The 14073-nt window shown below is 51.4% G+C and overlaps 4 protein-coding genes across 4 annotated transcripts; 3 read left to right on the top strand and 1 right to left on the bottom strand.

Annotated features, from left to right (window-relative positions):
- Positions 1–408: 408 nt before the first annotated feature.
- On the top strand, positions 409–3946 carry KY384_001890 (uncharacterized protein; the record flags this gene model as incomplete). The annotated part of the gene is made up of 8 exons (XM_044810416.1): positions 409–559; positions 622–817; positions 872–1356; positions 1407–2027; positions 2082–2661; positions 3087–3128; positions 3186–3721; positions 3816–3946. 8 exons carry the CDS (start codon positions 409–411, stop codon positions 3944–3946), a joined length of 2742 nt encoding a protein of 913 aa, XP_044672390.1.
- Positions 3947–4670: 724 nt separating this feature from the next.
- KY384_001891 (uncharacterized protein) lies at positions 4671–8135 on the top strand (the record flags this gene model as incomplete). Its single annotated transcript, XM_044810417.1, has 1 exon — positions 4671–8135. One exon carries the CDS (start codon positions 4671–4673, stop codon positions 8133–8135), a length of 3465 nt encoding a protein of 1154 aa, XP_044672391.1.
- A 293-nt stretch (positions 8136–8428) lies between these two features.
- On the bottom strand, positions 8429–11673 carry SPT5 (transcription elongation factor spt5; the record flags this gene model as incomplete). Its single annotated transcript, XM_044810418.1, has 3 exons — positions 8429–9158; positions 9210–11308; positions 11359–11673. 3 exons carry the CDS (start codon positions 11671–11673, stop codon positions 8429–8431), a joined length of 3144 nt encoding a protein of 1047 aa, XP_044672392.1.
- A 955-nt stretch (positions 11674–12628) lies between these two features.
- Positions 12629–13651, top strand: KY384_001893 (uncharacterized protein; the record flags this gene model as incomplete). The annotated part of the gene is made up of 1 exon (XM_044810419.1): positions 12629–13651. The coding sequence occupies one exon, from the start codon at positions 12629–12631 to the stop codon at positions 13649–13651; it is 1023 nt and encodes a 340-aa protein (XP_044672393.1).
- Between the last annotated feature and the right edge of the window lie 422 nt (positions 13652–14073).

The raw sequence follows: 14073 nt of genomic DNA on the forward strand, positions 1-14073 counted from the left end.
ACGATTCCACCATTCGGAAATGCGGTTGGTGTATAAGTTATTTCCGGCGACAGTGTCTAGGACTCTACCTCAGGGTCGACGAAGATGCCAAGAACCGACGAACTTTCAGGGGCGAGCTTGGGCTCTGCCACTTAGTAAGCAGTCTATCTTCAGCAGCCAATCAGAATATTCGAAGTATTGTTTTACACTTTCCGCTGGGTTGGTCTATGGAAAAAGATAGCTGGCCTTTACACCACAACCCTTTTAAGTGCGCTTGCAACACTCACAACACCTCACACTTTCACTCTCTCCGCAGAAGACACATCGCGTCTATCGTCGTCTTCTCGACCTCATCCTCACCCAACGACCAACATCTCAAAGCATTCATCACTTCGCTACTGGTCCTTCAAATCCTCACACACACTCCCCATGGCTCGCTTCGCGAGGCGGAGCACCGGCTCCTCATCATGGTATCCTGTCTTCCTCCTTCTAGCGGTCCTCATATGTCCTCTTGCCCTCCTTAGTCCCGCCAACGCACAGTCAGAAGAGCAAGCCCCCCTAAGGGAAGATCTTGGAGATGGTGCGTGTTGACCGAGTCCGAGTCCGAGTCCAATTTAACTCCGTGACTGACATAAACCATAGTCATTGGCATAGATCTTGGTACCACGTATTCGTGCGTGGGGGTCATGCAAAATGGAAAAGTCGAAATCATCGTAAATGATCAAGGACACCGAATTACCCCATCCTATGTAGCATTCAACGACGAAGAGCGGCTTATCGGAGACGCCGCGAAGAATCAATACGCTTCAAATCCCAGGAGAACTGTCTACGACGCCAAGTGAGTTGCTCAAATAAATGGTGATGGAGCGATATTTGGCTAACACGTGGACAGACGCTTGATTGGCCGCAAATGGGCGGACAAGGATGTCCAAGCTGATCTCAAGCACTTCCCCTTCAAGGTGTCAAACGCCGGTGACAAGCCGGCAATCACTGTCGATGTCAAAGGCAAGGATAGAACTTTCTCGCCTGAAGAAATCTCGGCTATGGTTTTGGGAAAGATGAGGGATGTCGCTGAGAGCTATCTTGGGAAACCAGTCAAGAACGCGGTTGTCACTGTTCCCGCCTATTTCAACGATAATCAGAGACAAGCCACCAAGGACGCCGGAATCATCGCTGGCCTCAACGTCATCCGTGTTGTCAACGAGCCAACCGCAGCAGCTATCGCCTATGGTCTTGATCGTACGGGAGGGGAGCGTCAAATTATTGTCTACGATCTTGGCGGCGGTACATTCGATGTGTCTCTCTTGACAATCGATGACGGCGCTTTCGAAGTCCAGGCAACAGCTGGTGATACCCATCTTGGTGGTGAAGATTTTGGTAAGGATTCTCACTCCGGAGAGAGGATACCCAAATTGACTGTCCTGTAGATCAGAGAATTATTAACTACTTCACCAAGAGATACAACAAGGAAAAGAACGTCGATATCACGAAAGATCTCAAGACAATGGGCAAGCTGAAGCGCGAAGTTGAGAAGGCGAAGCGAACCCTCTCTAGCCAGATGTCCACTCGCATTGAAATCGAAAGCTTCCATAAGGGTGTAGACTTTTCAGAGCAGCTCACAAGGGCCAAATTTGAGGAATTGAACATGGATCTCTTTAAGAAGACTCTCAAACCTGTTGAGCAAGTCCTCAAGGACGCTAAGGTTAAGAAGAATGAGATCGACGACATTGTCCTGGTCGGCGGTTCGACTCGTATTCCTAAGGTCCGAGCTATGTTGGAAGAATTCTTTGGCGGCAAAAAGGTCAGCCAGAACATCAACCCCGATGAGGCCGTCGCATATGGCGCCGCTGTTCAAGGTGGTGTCCTCTCCGGCGCCGAAGGAACCAAAGAGGTCATTCTCATGGATGTCAATCCATTGACTCTTGGAATTGAGACCACTGGTGGTGTCATGACCAAGTTGATCCCTCGCGGAACCAGCATCCCAACTCGGAAGAGCCAGATATTCTCGACTGCCGCTGATAACCAGCCGGTAGTCTTGATCCAAGTTTGTAAGTTGATGTATCCTTGGTAACGATTTGCGAATTCCGCTAAGATGTATGTAGTTGAGGGCGAGCGTTCTATGACTAAGGACAATAACCTTTTGGGCAAATTCGATCTTACTGGCATTCCACCAGCTCCTCGTGGCCAACCTCAAATCGAAGTGTCATTTGAACTAGACGCAAATGGAATTCTCAAGGTTTCGGCAGGCGACAAGGGCACTGGTAAATCCGAGAGTATCACAATCACCAACGACAAAGGCCGCCTATCTCAGGAGGAGATTGATCGCATGATCGCTGAGGCTCAGGAGTTCGCCGAGGAAGACAAGGCTACCTCAGATCGTATTCAAGCTCGCAACGGCCTCGAGAACTACGCTTTCTCCATTAAGAATCAAGTCGCTGACGAGGAAGGTCTTGGTGGCAAAATTGACGAAGACGACAAGGAGACTCTATTGGAGGCCGTCAAAGAAACAACAGATTGGCTGGAAGAGAATGCGGCGGACGCTACAAGTGAAGATTTCGAAGAGCAAAAGGAGAAGCTGAGCAATGTCGCCTACCCCATCACCTCGAAACTTTACAGTGGAGGTGCTCCCGGCGAAAGCACTGGCGAGGAAGAAGAAGACGAGGAGTCAGGTCACGACGAGCTGTAGGCGCATGTACGATTAGTCGTGTCAGGCGTTGCTTAGATCTATGTACAAGTGTGTGGCAATAGATCAAAAGGCCACATCATTCAATCAAGGAAATAGAAATTTCAAAATTCTCACTGCATGTAGAATAATGTCTCCTTCTCCAATTCGATTGCGTTATCGTTGGAGGGCATTTCCTGGGATGACCTCGAGAAGTCTTTCTGCTCACCAAACGTCATTTGGGTGGCTGCTGCGGGATGGCCAGATGGTTTGCGTTAGTGCGATTGCGTGATGCAGCACCAGTAATCCAAACACAAGAATGGGATAGAAAATAAAAGGGCTCATCGTCAATTAATTATTTTTCTTCTTGATCTTTTCACTTTTGCCCTTCCACCTCCGACATCGCCACCCTGCATTCTGACTAAAACTCACGAAGCTTTACCAGCACAAGAACCTTCACAATGGGCTCTACAGAGCGTCCCGAACCGTATGAATATGCCAGTACACATTGACGTGATGTATCGCTTGCTCACAGAACATACAGCCTCCGCTTAGGTTCCACTGCTCCCAACTTCAATGCAGACACAACGAACGGCCCCATCGATTTTCATGATTTCATTGGTGACAAATGGGTAGTCTTATTCTCTCACCCTGAGGATTATACACCTGTTTGCACAACGGAACTCGGCGCATTCGCGAAGCTAGAGCCCGAGTTCACAAAACGAGGGGTCAAACTCATCGGCTTGTCCGCCAACACCGTGGACTCGCACGGTGGCTGGGTGAAGGATATCAACGAGATTTCGCAGACAAGCCTCAAGTTCCCGATCATCGGAGATAAGGAACGGAAGGTCGCATACGCTTATGACATGCTTGACCACCAAGATATCACGAATGTGGATCAGAAAGGCATCGCCTTCACTATCCGCTCCGTCTTCATCATTGATCCAGCCAAGAAGATCCGCTTGATTCTTAGCTACCCGGCTAGCACAGGACGAAACACCGCAGAGGTACTGAGGGTAGTGGATTCGTTGCAGACGGGGGACAAGCAAAAAGTCACGACTCCAATCAATTGGGTACCCGGTAGGTCATGATCCACCCTCCTCATTCAAAGAAGAAGGCAATAGCCAGAAGAGACTTGAGACTTGAGACTTGAGTAGCTGACCGAAGTTCACAGGGGATGATGTGATTGTTCACCCAAGCGTCAAGACGGAGGATGCGAAGGCGAAATATCCAGACCTGAAGATTGTGAAGCCGTACCTAAGATTCACGCCACTGCCGAGAGAGCAAACGAGTGCCGCTGTATAAAAGGTGGCCAAAATGCCAAACGGAGATTCATGTACAATTCCATCACTTTAGATACCAGATAGTGATGGAAAGATGAGAAAGATGACTGCCTGTTGCAAAAGATAAATAGCGACGTGTCGGATCCCCTATCATTGGTCGGGTAGTGCACCTTAGCTTCGCCTGCAAGTGATTAGATACCTTAGCCTCAGGCTGCACGAGCCCTAGAGTAGAACTCCCTTAGCGGCCTGTTCCCTGCACTCCGCAAAAAGAAAAATCACCCACCAAGAAGATCTACATCGCGACCTTGCAGGCAGATTCGAGCGTGCCAGTCTGCCATTGCAGCTGTGACAGAACATATTCAGAGCTCGAGCCAAACCTTGAACTCGACTTGCCGAGTCCCCAGTCCCGCTCATTGGGTGGCCTTTCCCTTCTCAACGCAAGGGTCTCAGAAGGAGACGCACCTGGCCGTCAGGGATATCCCGCACTCGTCGACTCCTTAGAGCAGCAGAAAGAGCGAGGAGCTGGAATTAGAAGCCTCAATCCTGCTCTTGCTTGAAACAGAGAAGATCCAGGAGGGTTAGGAGGGGGGCTTTGCCCTCGAAGGGGTATGTACGTTCTCATTTTTTGTCCTGCGCGTCTGCATTCCTCTGCGCCTTGCCCCCTTAGTACATATGATTGCCTGTATAACAACCACTTGTCGTTGTCTTTATCAATTGGCTTCTTGGAATAAGACCAAACGCTCACGATGATGGTAGCAACCAACCAGCGTGCTGACCCCGCGCCTCGTACCCCAACAAGATCATTTCAAGCGCCACAATTACCCTCCACTCCAGCCTTTGTACAGAATCCCCAGAAGAATTGGTATCTTGACAAGCGTCTGTTTGCGAAAGCGAAAGCCTACACTCCTCCTCAATCGTTGCATAGCCCTCAACCGAGAAAAGCATCCCAGGAAACTCTTCGTCCAAGCGATAGAAAAGTAGTTGTGAGGAGCGTGAGCAGACACAAACCTAAACATGTTCCGATAATTATCACCCAAGATTCTACAGAAGTTGCTCTTGACCGTCGACCGCCGTCTCCTGTTTCTCCAGCTTCAGACACCTTTCTGAGCCCTTTCTCCAACTCTAGCATCCAGAAAGAACGTGTTACTAGGCCAAAGCCGCAGAAGTCTCATCCTGTATATACGTTTGCTGATGCGCCTGGGGTAGCCTATACCTTCAAGGCCTTTCCTCCGACCCCTTCCAGCTCACCTAAAATTGTCTACCCGCTGAGCCCTGCCGTTCTGACCCCTGCAACGAGCTTGGATAGCACCCCTCGAACTTCTCAAGCATTTCCTAAAATATCACATTCATGCGAGCAATTCATTCTCGAGATGTCACGTCCAACCACAAGCGGTAGTCGAGCCAGTACACTCGACTCTGATAATTCAGCCTTTTCGCCCGAACAAAGCTATGACGAGAGGTTCAAGCCAGCATCTGGATCGTATCTCGCAGACACACACAGTAGTAGCGAGTCGAGCTTAAACCAGGCTATTCAAGATACACAGAACCATGTTGAAGCATCCAATGGTCCGCGAGCGCCTGAGAATGCACCTATACCTACAGCCACGTCTCCTCAGCTGACTGGTCAAGCACCTGCCGTGAGCGGCGGAACAACAAATCTCTCGGGTCTTGTATGCAACGTACATAAGTGCACAGGCAAAGAACCGCATGGATTAGTCGGCGCAACGACAACAGTTCTGGGAGATAAGCTCTACACCTTTGGAGGTCGAGTTTTGTCGAGAAGGCGCCCTTATTTGACCTCAGATATATTTGAGTTGGATCTAATCAAACGGCATTGGACTAAATTGCAGGTCAGAGGCGATGTTCCCCCTCCGAGATATTTCCACAGTATTTGCCCGTTGGGTGACACCAAGCTCATCTGTTATGGGGGAATGTCTCCTGCACCGAGTCAGGCCCATAGCGGGAACGCGCAGCAAGCGGCAGATCCAAACGGTGAAATGGCGGTCATGTCTGACATACACGTGTTTGATGCACCTACGCGGACGTGGACGTACATTTCGACTGCTGAAACGCCGCCTGGAAGATATGCGCACTGTGCTGCTGTATTACCGTCTACCGCAATATTTTCGTCCGCTAATGCGCCCTTGTCAGCGATATTACACAACCCTCCATCGTCAGTGCCCAATCAAGGCTCCCTAGGTGTGGCATTAGATGGGAGTGGTGGGGCTGAGATGATCGTTGTTGGCGGTCAAGATAGTAACAATAAGTACATCGATGCTGTCAGCGTTTTCAACCTCCGAAGTCTCAAATGGACAGATACGCAATCTCTGCCGCGATCCTGCGGAGCTTACAGGAGTGTTGTCACTCCATTGACCGGTCTGTCACCACTCAAGATAGGAGTTGCACTAGATCAGGACGAGCACTCAGACGGTGGTCACGCGGCCATAGACAAAGTAGAGCCAACATCATCCATGTTGATATATTCGAATTATAATTTTCTTGATGTCAAGCTGGAGCTCCAAGTACGAATGCCAAACGGCTCTCTTTCTGAGAAGACTATGAAGGGAGTGGTTTCACCTCCGGGTCTGCGGTTTCCCAACGGCGATGTGCTTGATAATCACTTCATCGTGAGTGGCACGTATCTTACTTCGTCCAAGCATGAATACGCATTGTGGGCTTTGGATCTAAGAAGCCTGGAGTGGAGTCGAATCGATGCGGGTGGTGGCATATTTTCCCAGGGCAGTTGGAATCGAGGTATCCTGTGGGCTCGACGCAACACATTTGTCATACTGGGTAATCGAAAACGCTCGTTAGTCGATGACTATAATCATCGGAGGATCAACTTCTCCAATATCTGCATGGTGGAATTGGAGGCTTTCGGCCTCTACGACAATCCACGAAGGCTTAGGCCAACTTCAAATTACACGTCCATCAGCGCCCCGATACTGCCCCTTTCCACCGTCACGAAGAATCTTCACTCAGGGGGCCGACCACTATCGAATGCGGCTGCCGATCTTGGTACTATGGCAATGAACATACGAGATCTAGCAGACATGGATCTGGTGGCAATAAGCGGCGAGAAAATCCCTGTCAACTCCTACCTCCTCTCCCGACGCTGGGGGCCCTATTTCGTCAAACTCCTCCGCGAATCAAATACCTCTAGCACAACCTTACAAAACGACGCCGCCTCCTCCTCAGATGGCGGCACTCTCCGCCCCGGCAACCTCCACGTCTCTACCTCTCTCGCCTCCCGCAACTCCTCAATAACCATAACCCCAAGCATCACGACCTCCCACTCGATTGCCCCCTCTTCTATCACCGCCGTCTCTTCAAACTCCGGTTCCACCCTCACAGGCACAGGCACGACCTACGACCCACCAACTCCCCAGACCCTCTCCGCCTCTCTCCGCCCCCGCCAGCTCTACCTCCCGCACACCCTCCTCACCCTCCGCGCTCTCGTTCACTACCTCTACACCTCCTCGCTCCCAGCCCCGACCCACCACCTCTGCACCCCGCAGATTCTCTGCTCCCTTCTCCAGCTCGCCCGCCCCTACCGCATCGATGGCCTCTTGGAGGCAACAGTCGAACGCCTTCACCAGATCCTCGACGGCCGCAACGCAGCCGCCGTCTTCAATGCCGCCGCCATGGCAGCTGGTGGTGGTCGTGGCACAGGCACGCCCTTCAGCAAAGAAGGCTTCGATGCGGATGCCGAGAGCGCGGATCTCTCGAGCGGCTTGACTGCTACGCGATTGCAGGCTCGCAATCTCGCTACCGCTGGTGCCGCTGGCGCCGGTAGACTTCCTGGGCAGAAAGAGGATGTTGGTGGAGCGAGTGAGAGCGAGACGGATACTGCCTCTGATGTATCCTCTGTCAATACGAGTTTGTCGGAGATTAGTGAGGAGAGTAGTGGTGGTGGGGGAGGTGGGGGAGGTGGGGGAGGGGAGGCGAAGAAAACGGATCCCGCGGCCTTGAACGCGGGCGAGGGGGAGATCTGGTCCGGAGGGGCAAGTTGTGTCGTTGGGTTGCAGAAACGGGGGTTGCGGGGACTGATGGAGGGGAGGAGGATTAGGGAGAATCAGCGGGGGAGGGCTGTCGGAGGTTTGGGGAGCCCAAGAATGGAGGGGAATGGGAATGCTACTACTGGAGGAAGTGGGAGGGCTGATGTGAATGGCGGTGGTGGTGGTGGGGCTGTTGGATTGGGAATTGCGTAGGCGTTGTCGGGTTTGTGGTTTGGATAGTGGTGATCTGATTGATATTGATGGATGAGATGATGGGTTATGATATTAAGATTTTTCTGGGCTTGGATTGTATCCATATCTGGTAGATGAAGTGTCTTCACCTTAGGTTGAAAGACGGTAAATATAGCTGCTGTTTCTAGCACCATGTCTTTTAACAGCTTGCTTTTTATATTTGCAAGCTGAACCAATTGCCTTGTCACTAATAGGATATCACGTTGACCGCTATTTCCTGCTCAAGTGGAAACAAAATCGGCCCATTGCATCACCTAAGGACTTGGGGTACCCTCCTCATATTGAGGCCCTCCTCCACCCGCGTCCCCACCGCTCCATCCCGGCGTCTCCGGCAACCCTCCGCCAAACGGCGTCGGCGCATCTCCGCTAAACTTCGGCGTCTGTCCCGCAGTACCGCCGCTTCCATACCCATTACTCGCTCCGGGTGTTGGCGCCGAAGCAGCCGGTGTAGGTGCATCGTACGCCCTTCCAACCACACCACCCAGCTGCCCAGCCCTGCCCTCCGCATACCCATTCGATTCAGCCGGCGTTCTCCCTCCCCCACTGAGACTGAACGGATCATGACTGAAGCTCGATGCGGTAGCCGTAGGGTTCCACGCTGGCGTCCTGTTCCCCCCTCCACCACCATAGCTCGTCCTACTTCCATCTGCGTAGGGGTTGACGGTACGGCTGCCATCGTTCGCGGGTGCGTAGGCGGGTGTCCGGTTGCCTGCCGCGCTGGATTGTTGCCATGCAGGCGTGCGAGCTGAGGAGGAGCCCGCGCCTGACCAAGCGGGTGTCCGGCCTCCTGAGGCGGCGGCGGCGCCCCAGGCTGGGGTTCGTCCGCCTTGGGAGGCAAGAGGAGTTCGGGAGCCTTGAAAGTCCTGACCTGGAGTGCGCGATTGGAAGGTTAGATGAGGGAAGGGGTTGTTGTGGGCGGGACCGCCTCGGCCACCGCGGGAGGTGGAGAAACGCGTGTAGTCCATTGTACTGCCTGTGAGAGGACTGACGATTCATGTCAGTGACATAAGCGTCTAGGAGGAGGAATAATCTTACTCTTTGAAACCCAAGTGGTCTTTGGGGATGCTGATGGTTTTGCTTTTTGTGTGGAGTTCGACCCGTGCTTCAGTATCTGTGGTGTCCTTGATAATACCAAGCAGGCCTTTGTAAGCACCTCTGCGGACGGTGACAGTCTGGCCAATTGCTCGATCTCGGCCAAAGGATTTTGGTGGTGGCATTGGTCCTGTGCCGTTGGCACCGTTGCGCATTCTGGCTGGGTTCATACCATTCAGGTTTGGGGCTGTGCTGCCACCTTGAGCAACTCTGCCGCCTTTTGCAGCGACTGTCTGTACGTTAGAAGCTCGCACAACGGAAATCCCTGAGTTTTCCGTTTGCTCGCGATTGTGAAGGAAAAGAAAAGATCGGTAGATGTGAAGAATGACGCCCATCTTCTGTTCGCCGCCAATCTCTCGAACTGTGTCGTCTGTTCTGATTTCGGATCCGTGACGGTCTGTGGCGACTGCCGTTCGTCGTCTGTCAAGCTTGTTTGAGATCTGTGAAGGCATAATCATTCTCATCGACCCATTTTGATCAAGAACCCTTAAAGACTCCCGGTCCACCTTGGTTACGCAAGCGACAGTGATTGGATCAAGCTGGATCAGATCATGTATGTCGTAACGGCCAAGTCCGCCGGCGACCCCAGAATCGCTCGCTTCTCGCAAATCTTTGCTGAACACTGTGATCTCCTGGAGGCTTAGATCACTAAGCAGGGTGACCGTATCATTTTTGATGCGAACGACCATCCCAACTTCGTCTTGATACCTGCTTCCCCCAATGACTTTTACGTGGTCACCTTCTTTGAAGCATTTACGCAGACCCTTTTGAGGAACCTCGATTGCTTGACCTAGCAATTCACCATTGGTCACACTTATGGTTACGATGTCTCCTCGCACAGAAATTGCCTTGCCAACAACTCCAGTCTGCTCCCCTTCATAAACCTCGACAATGTCCCCCGGTAGGTAATTGTCCGTTGCTGCACCCTTTTTCAACGTCTGAGCAAGAGCGCTGAGATCCAAGTGCTCTGTTCCATCCGCCGCGCCTGCAGTGAATCTTGTGACTTCCTCCAGCGTGGGATTGACGTTTTCCGTAATCAGATGCTGTATTTTGAAATCCTTAATTAAGAAGCCATCCCTGTAATTATCTCCCATGTACTGCCAATCATTCTTCATTGTCGAAACCTGCTGCACATATTTGGCATGCTTTTTCTTTGCTTCAACCTCACTGAACAGTCTTGGCGGCGGCCGCACTGCAGCATTATTCAGGCCCATTGCTCCCGCGCGCTTTCTTTTCTGAAGTTCGCCTCGTATATTACCATCTACCATTGGGGCATTGTTGTCTTCATTTTGACCGTAGTCAAGCCGGGGTACAATTCGCAGTGATGCCTCCAGGCCATTGGTCTCAACGTCGTCAATCTGAGCGAGATCGCCGGCATATTTACCTCGTTTGATGCGGACGTAGCCGTCTGGTTGGAGTTGTTCAGTCTTGGTCACGCGCAACAAGTCTGGCATCTCTTTGATTGGCACTAAGACGATCTTAGTTCGTGGATAGGCATTCATTACACCATCCATTGCTTTAAGAACATCCGCCTGTCTCCGGGCTTCCACGTAAACATAGCCCGCCATAGAATGGTTTCTCTCAAAGGCTGAAAGGATTGGCAAAGGATTTTTCGAGCCAAATCTTTCCTCCATTCGTTTTTGTAGGGAGAAGACGATTTCTTTTTCTTTGCCTGGCTTGCATTTGACTCCCCATATGCTCGGATCATCCACACTTGGCAACAGCAGACGGCGTGGCACAATGGCAGCATCAGAGGCGGTCCTCGCGGGCCGGCCATATTTCACTTTGAGCAGTTCAGCTTGTTCTTCTGCGTCTAATTGTTGCCTCCTCTGCCGTTCTCTATCGAGCTCTTTATGTTGCCGATCGTCGGTAGGAGCTCCATCTGGTAACTCGGCTTCGTCATCAGGGTGTGTGTCTGCGATGAACGGGTCTGCTTGGAGATCTTCGTCTTCGTCATCCCCCTCATCTTCTTCGTCAACCTCAGCTTCTACATCGAGGTACTGGTTCCGCGGGTCTTTCTTGGCGCGTTTTCGTGGCCGTCGCTGCACAGCAGTTAGTGCAACTCGCAATTGCAACCTCGATGGTGACGTACAGAAATTGCATCTTCCTCATCCTCGTCATCCTCGTCTTCGTTTTCCTGATCCTCATCATCTTCTGATCCGTCTACGTTGCTCGCCGCATCTCCCTCATCATCGTCACCAGTTTCATTGCTGCGCCTTTTGGTTTTTGAAGAGTGCTGACCGTCTTCGTCTTTGCCACCCCTTCCTCTTGGCTTGTTCGTACCAGCTCCATTTGTTCTCTGCTTCATTCCACTAACACTTTCATTATCCGATCCTCCCCCTGTGTCTGGGTTGAAGTCCCCTTCATCGGATTCGGAGCCAAAATCATGATCAAGGATTGACGCCATCCGAGATGCAAGAGTAATTTAAGATGAGGGATATGACGGCTTTTGAAGAGTCTTTAACCTCATTTGGTGCGCTGCATAGAATAGATTCTATAAAACCTTGAGAGCTCAAAGAAAGTCCGTCTGGCTCATGAAGCCACGCCAAGCATGACGGGCACTAGCCATAGAAGCGGTCTAGCGTAATCGTAATCTTAGCGTCGGAACGGCTCAACATCGAGCCCCGGTCGACGGGTAGGGTTTTATCGTGGAGTCTCCCCTCCTCCACGATTACGCAGTCACTTGGTTACCATGAGGTCTCACCTGCACAAAATAGGATCATCGACCCGTAAGATTCTATGATTATCCTTGCGACAGACTTCGCCGGGTCATCAGGTGAGATCCTGTTTCAGACCTAGGTCGGAAGGATCCCGACAGGCAAGTTGTGTTTGCTGCGCATTTTGCACCCTGGGTGGCAGTGTCGTCGCCAATGAGCGATGAGCCACCCATCTCGCCCAATTCCCCCACTACCCACGCTTTTGAGTTCTAAACAACCTCACAATCGCTGAGTTATCACTTGTGCCGTCCTCCAGTCCAACAAGGCGATGACAGAGGCGGCTTACCGTCTTGGTTACCAAACCGCAAGCCCGCTATTCACTGCCTCTTAGCCTGGCCTCGATTTCTCCAGATAAACGCCCTCTCCCCCTAGGATTATGGCAGTTGCATAGCTATTCACTAACGTTCACTTGCCTCTTCCATCCTTCTTCCTTCCTTTCGTTATGTTTAGGACTATCCCTAATCTAGACACCTCCCTCACTCTACTGCTGCGCGACATGAATGAATTGGGCGCTACGTCCGACCTATTCTGACCTTGCCTGATTGGCTGTGCACACCTGAGCCTCAATAGCTGCCTATTCATATATCGTTCCATATCCCCAACTTCTGTACTCAGATTTATGCATTGAACATCCTACCGACCACCATGGAAGCCTCGTGGGAAACCCTACTTCCGAACATGAACAAACAGCAACACAAGCGCTCAATCTCAGAGAAGTCCTTTACATTCAAGAAGCGGCCAAGGCTCTTCACATCCTTTAAAGGTATCCTTCAAAAGAGCAATCGGAGCACTACTTCCATTCGTATCAGCAAATCCGCCAGTGAATTGACTTTCCCTTCCTCCAATCCATCAAATCCCTCGACTACCCGCACGAGGTCCCTAGATAATAAGCATGAGACTGCAAAATGGACACAACGAGGGCGAACGCCAGGCCTAGACGACTATTTGACAATGGATCAATTGGAGGGCATTTGGCAAACCCACGACGCATATCTTGGAAACTTCGATGTACCTCAAAGCGCAGCGAGCTACAAGTTTGTTGAACCTGTCGAAGCTCCGACGATCATCAGACATCAGCATCACTCTGCACCAGTGAGGCGCCCTATTCGTAACCCAAGGCCATTGAACAAGACGGCCATGCTGCCCCAAGTAAACTTGCCTATGGCCGAATCCTCTCCACGGAGAGATATTCGTCATTCCTCACAAGCAAGAGGGTCAGAATCGAGACCTTCAACGCCACCTCGGCGAGAACCAGTTGATGAAGACTTATTGAAAGACGGGCGCCTGTCGCCAGTCAGAGCACCGTCACCACTTAGGCCCCGCAAAGCTGCCAGGCCTGCATCGGATCGGAAATGCCCGGAGCCCATCAGAGCACCATCTCCATTACGACCGCCGGTCCCTGCAAAAGACACACTTTCTCCGCGACAGCTAGTTCCTCAACTAGAAGGCCCATCAAGCGGATGGGAGCGTCCACTACTGCGACCCATAACAGCTCCGTCTCACGGCGCCACTTTGCGCAGATCAGCCCAGTCTCAGTCTTCGCCGCGACCGGTACCATCAACATTCACAGAAGTGAGAGATGCCGTCGTGAGCGGCATTGTCCATCCTGCATTTCGACCCACTCCCTACTTTGATTCAAGACCTTCCACACCCCAAGCTGTTTTTTAGTGGACGACTGAATCGACCAAGTCTGCTAGAATGGTGAATGCTACGGACTGCTTCAGCCAGCAGGCTATGAAATCGTGATGAAGGGTCAGGTGCATATTCAAATAGTTCATTTACATTCGACACCTGGCCTTTGGGCATTTTGGAGCCTAGGGAGCGGGTTAGCGGTATTTACATTGATCGCGTTTGGCTCATGGCGTACTTTATCTAAGAGCAAATCCAGCAGATTAGCTACATGCATGAATTCATATTCGATTTTTGGTCTATAACGTACGAGTCTTGTGATTTTCTCAGCTAGAATTGACTCCATTGATATTCAGATTCTCCCACTGACACAACACAGCTTCCAACTTCACTGTCTCAAAGCTCCGTTACCCGGCTTTGTATCTGACACCACCTAGTCAGCCTGATTACGGCGAGTCATG

This window comes from Bacidia gigantensis, assembly GCF_019456465.1.
Source record: "Bacidia gigantensis strain McMullin 20006 chromosome Unknown contig_134, whole genome shotgun sequence".
Classification (NCBI taxonomy): domain Eukaryota; kingdom Fungi; phylum Ascomycota; class Lecanoromycetes; order Lecanorales; family Ramalinaceae; genus Bacidia; species Bacidia gigantensis.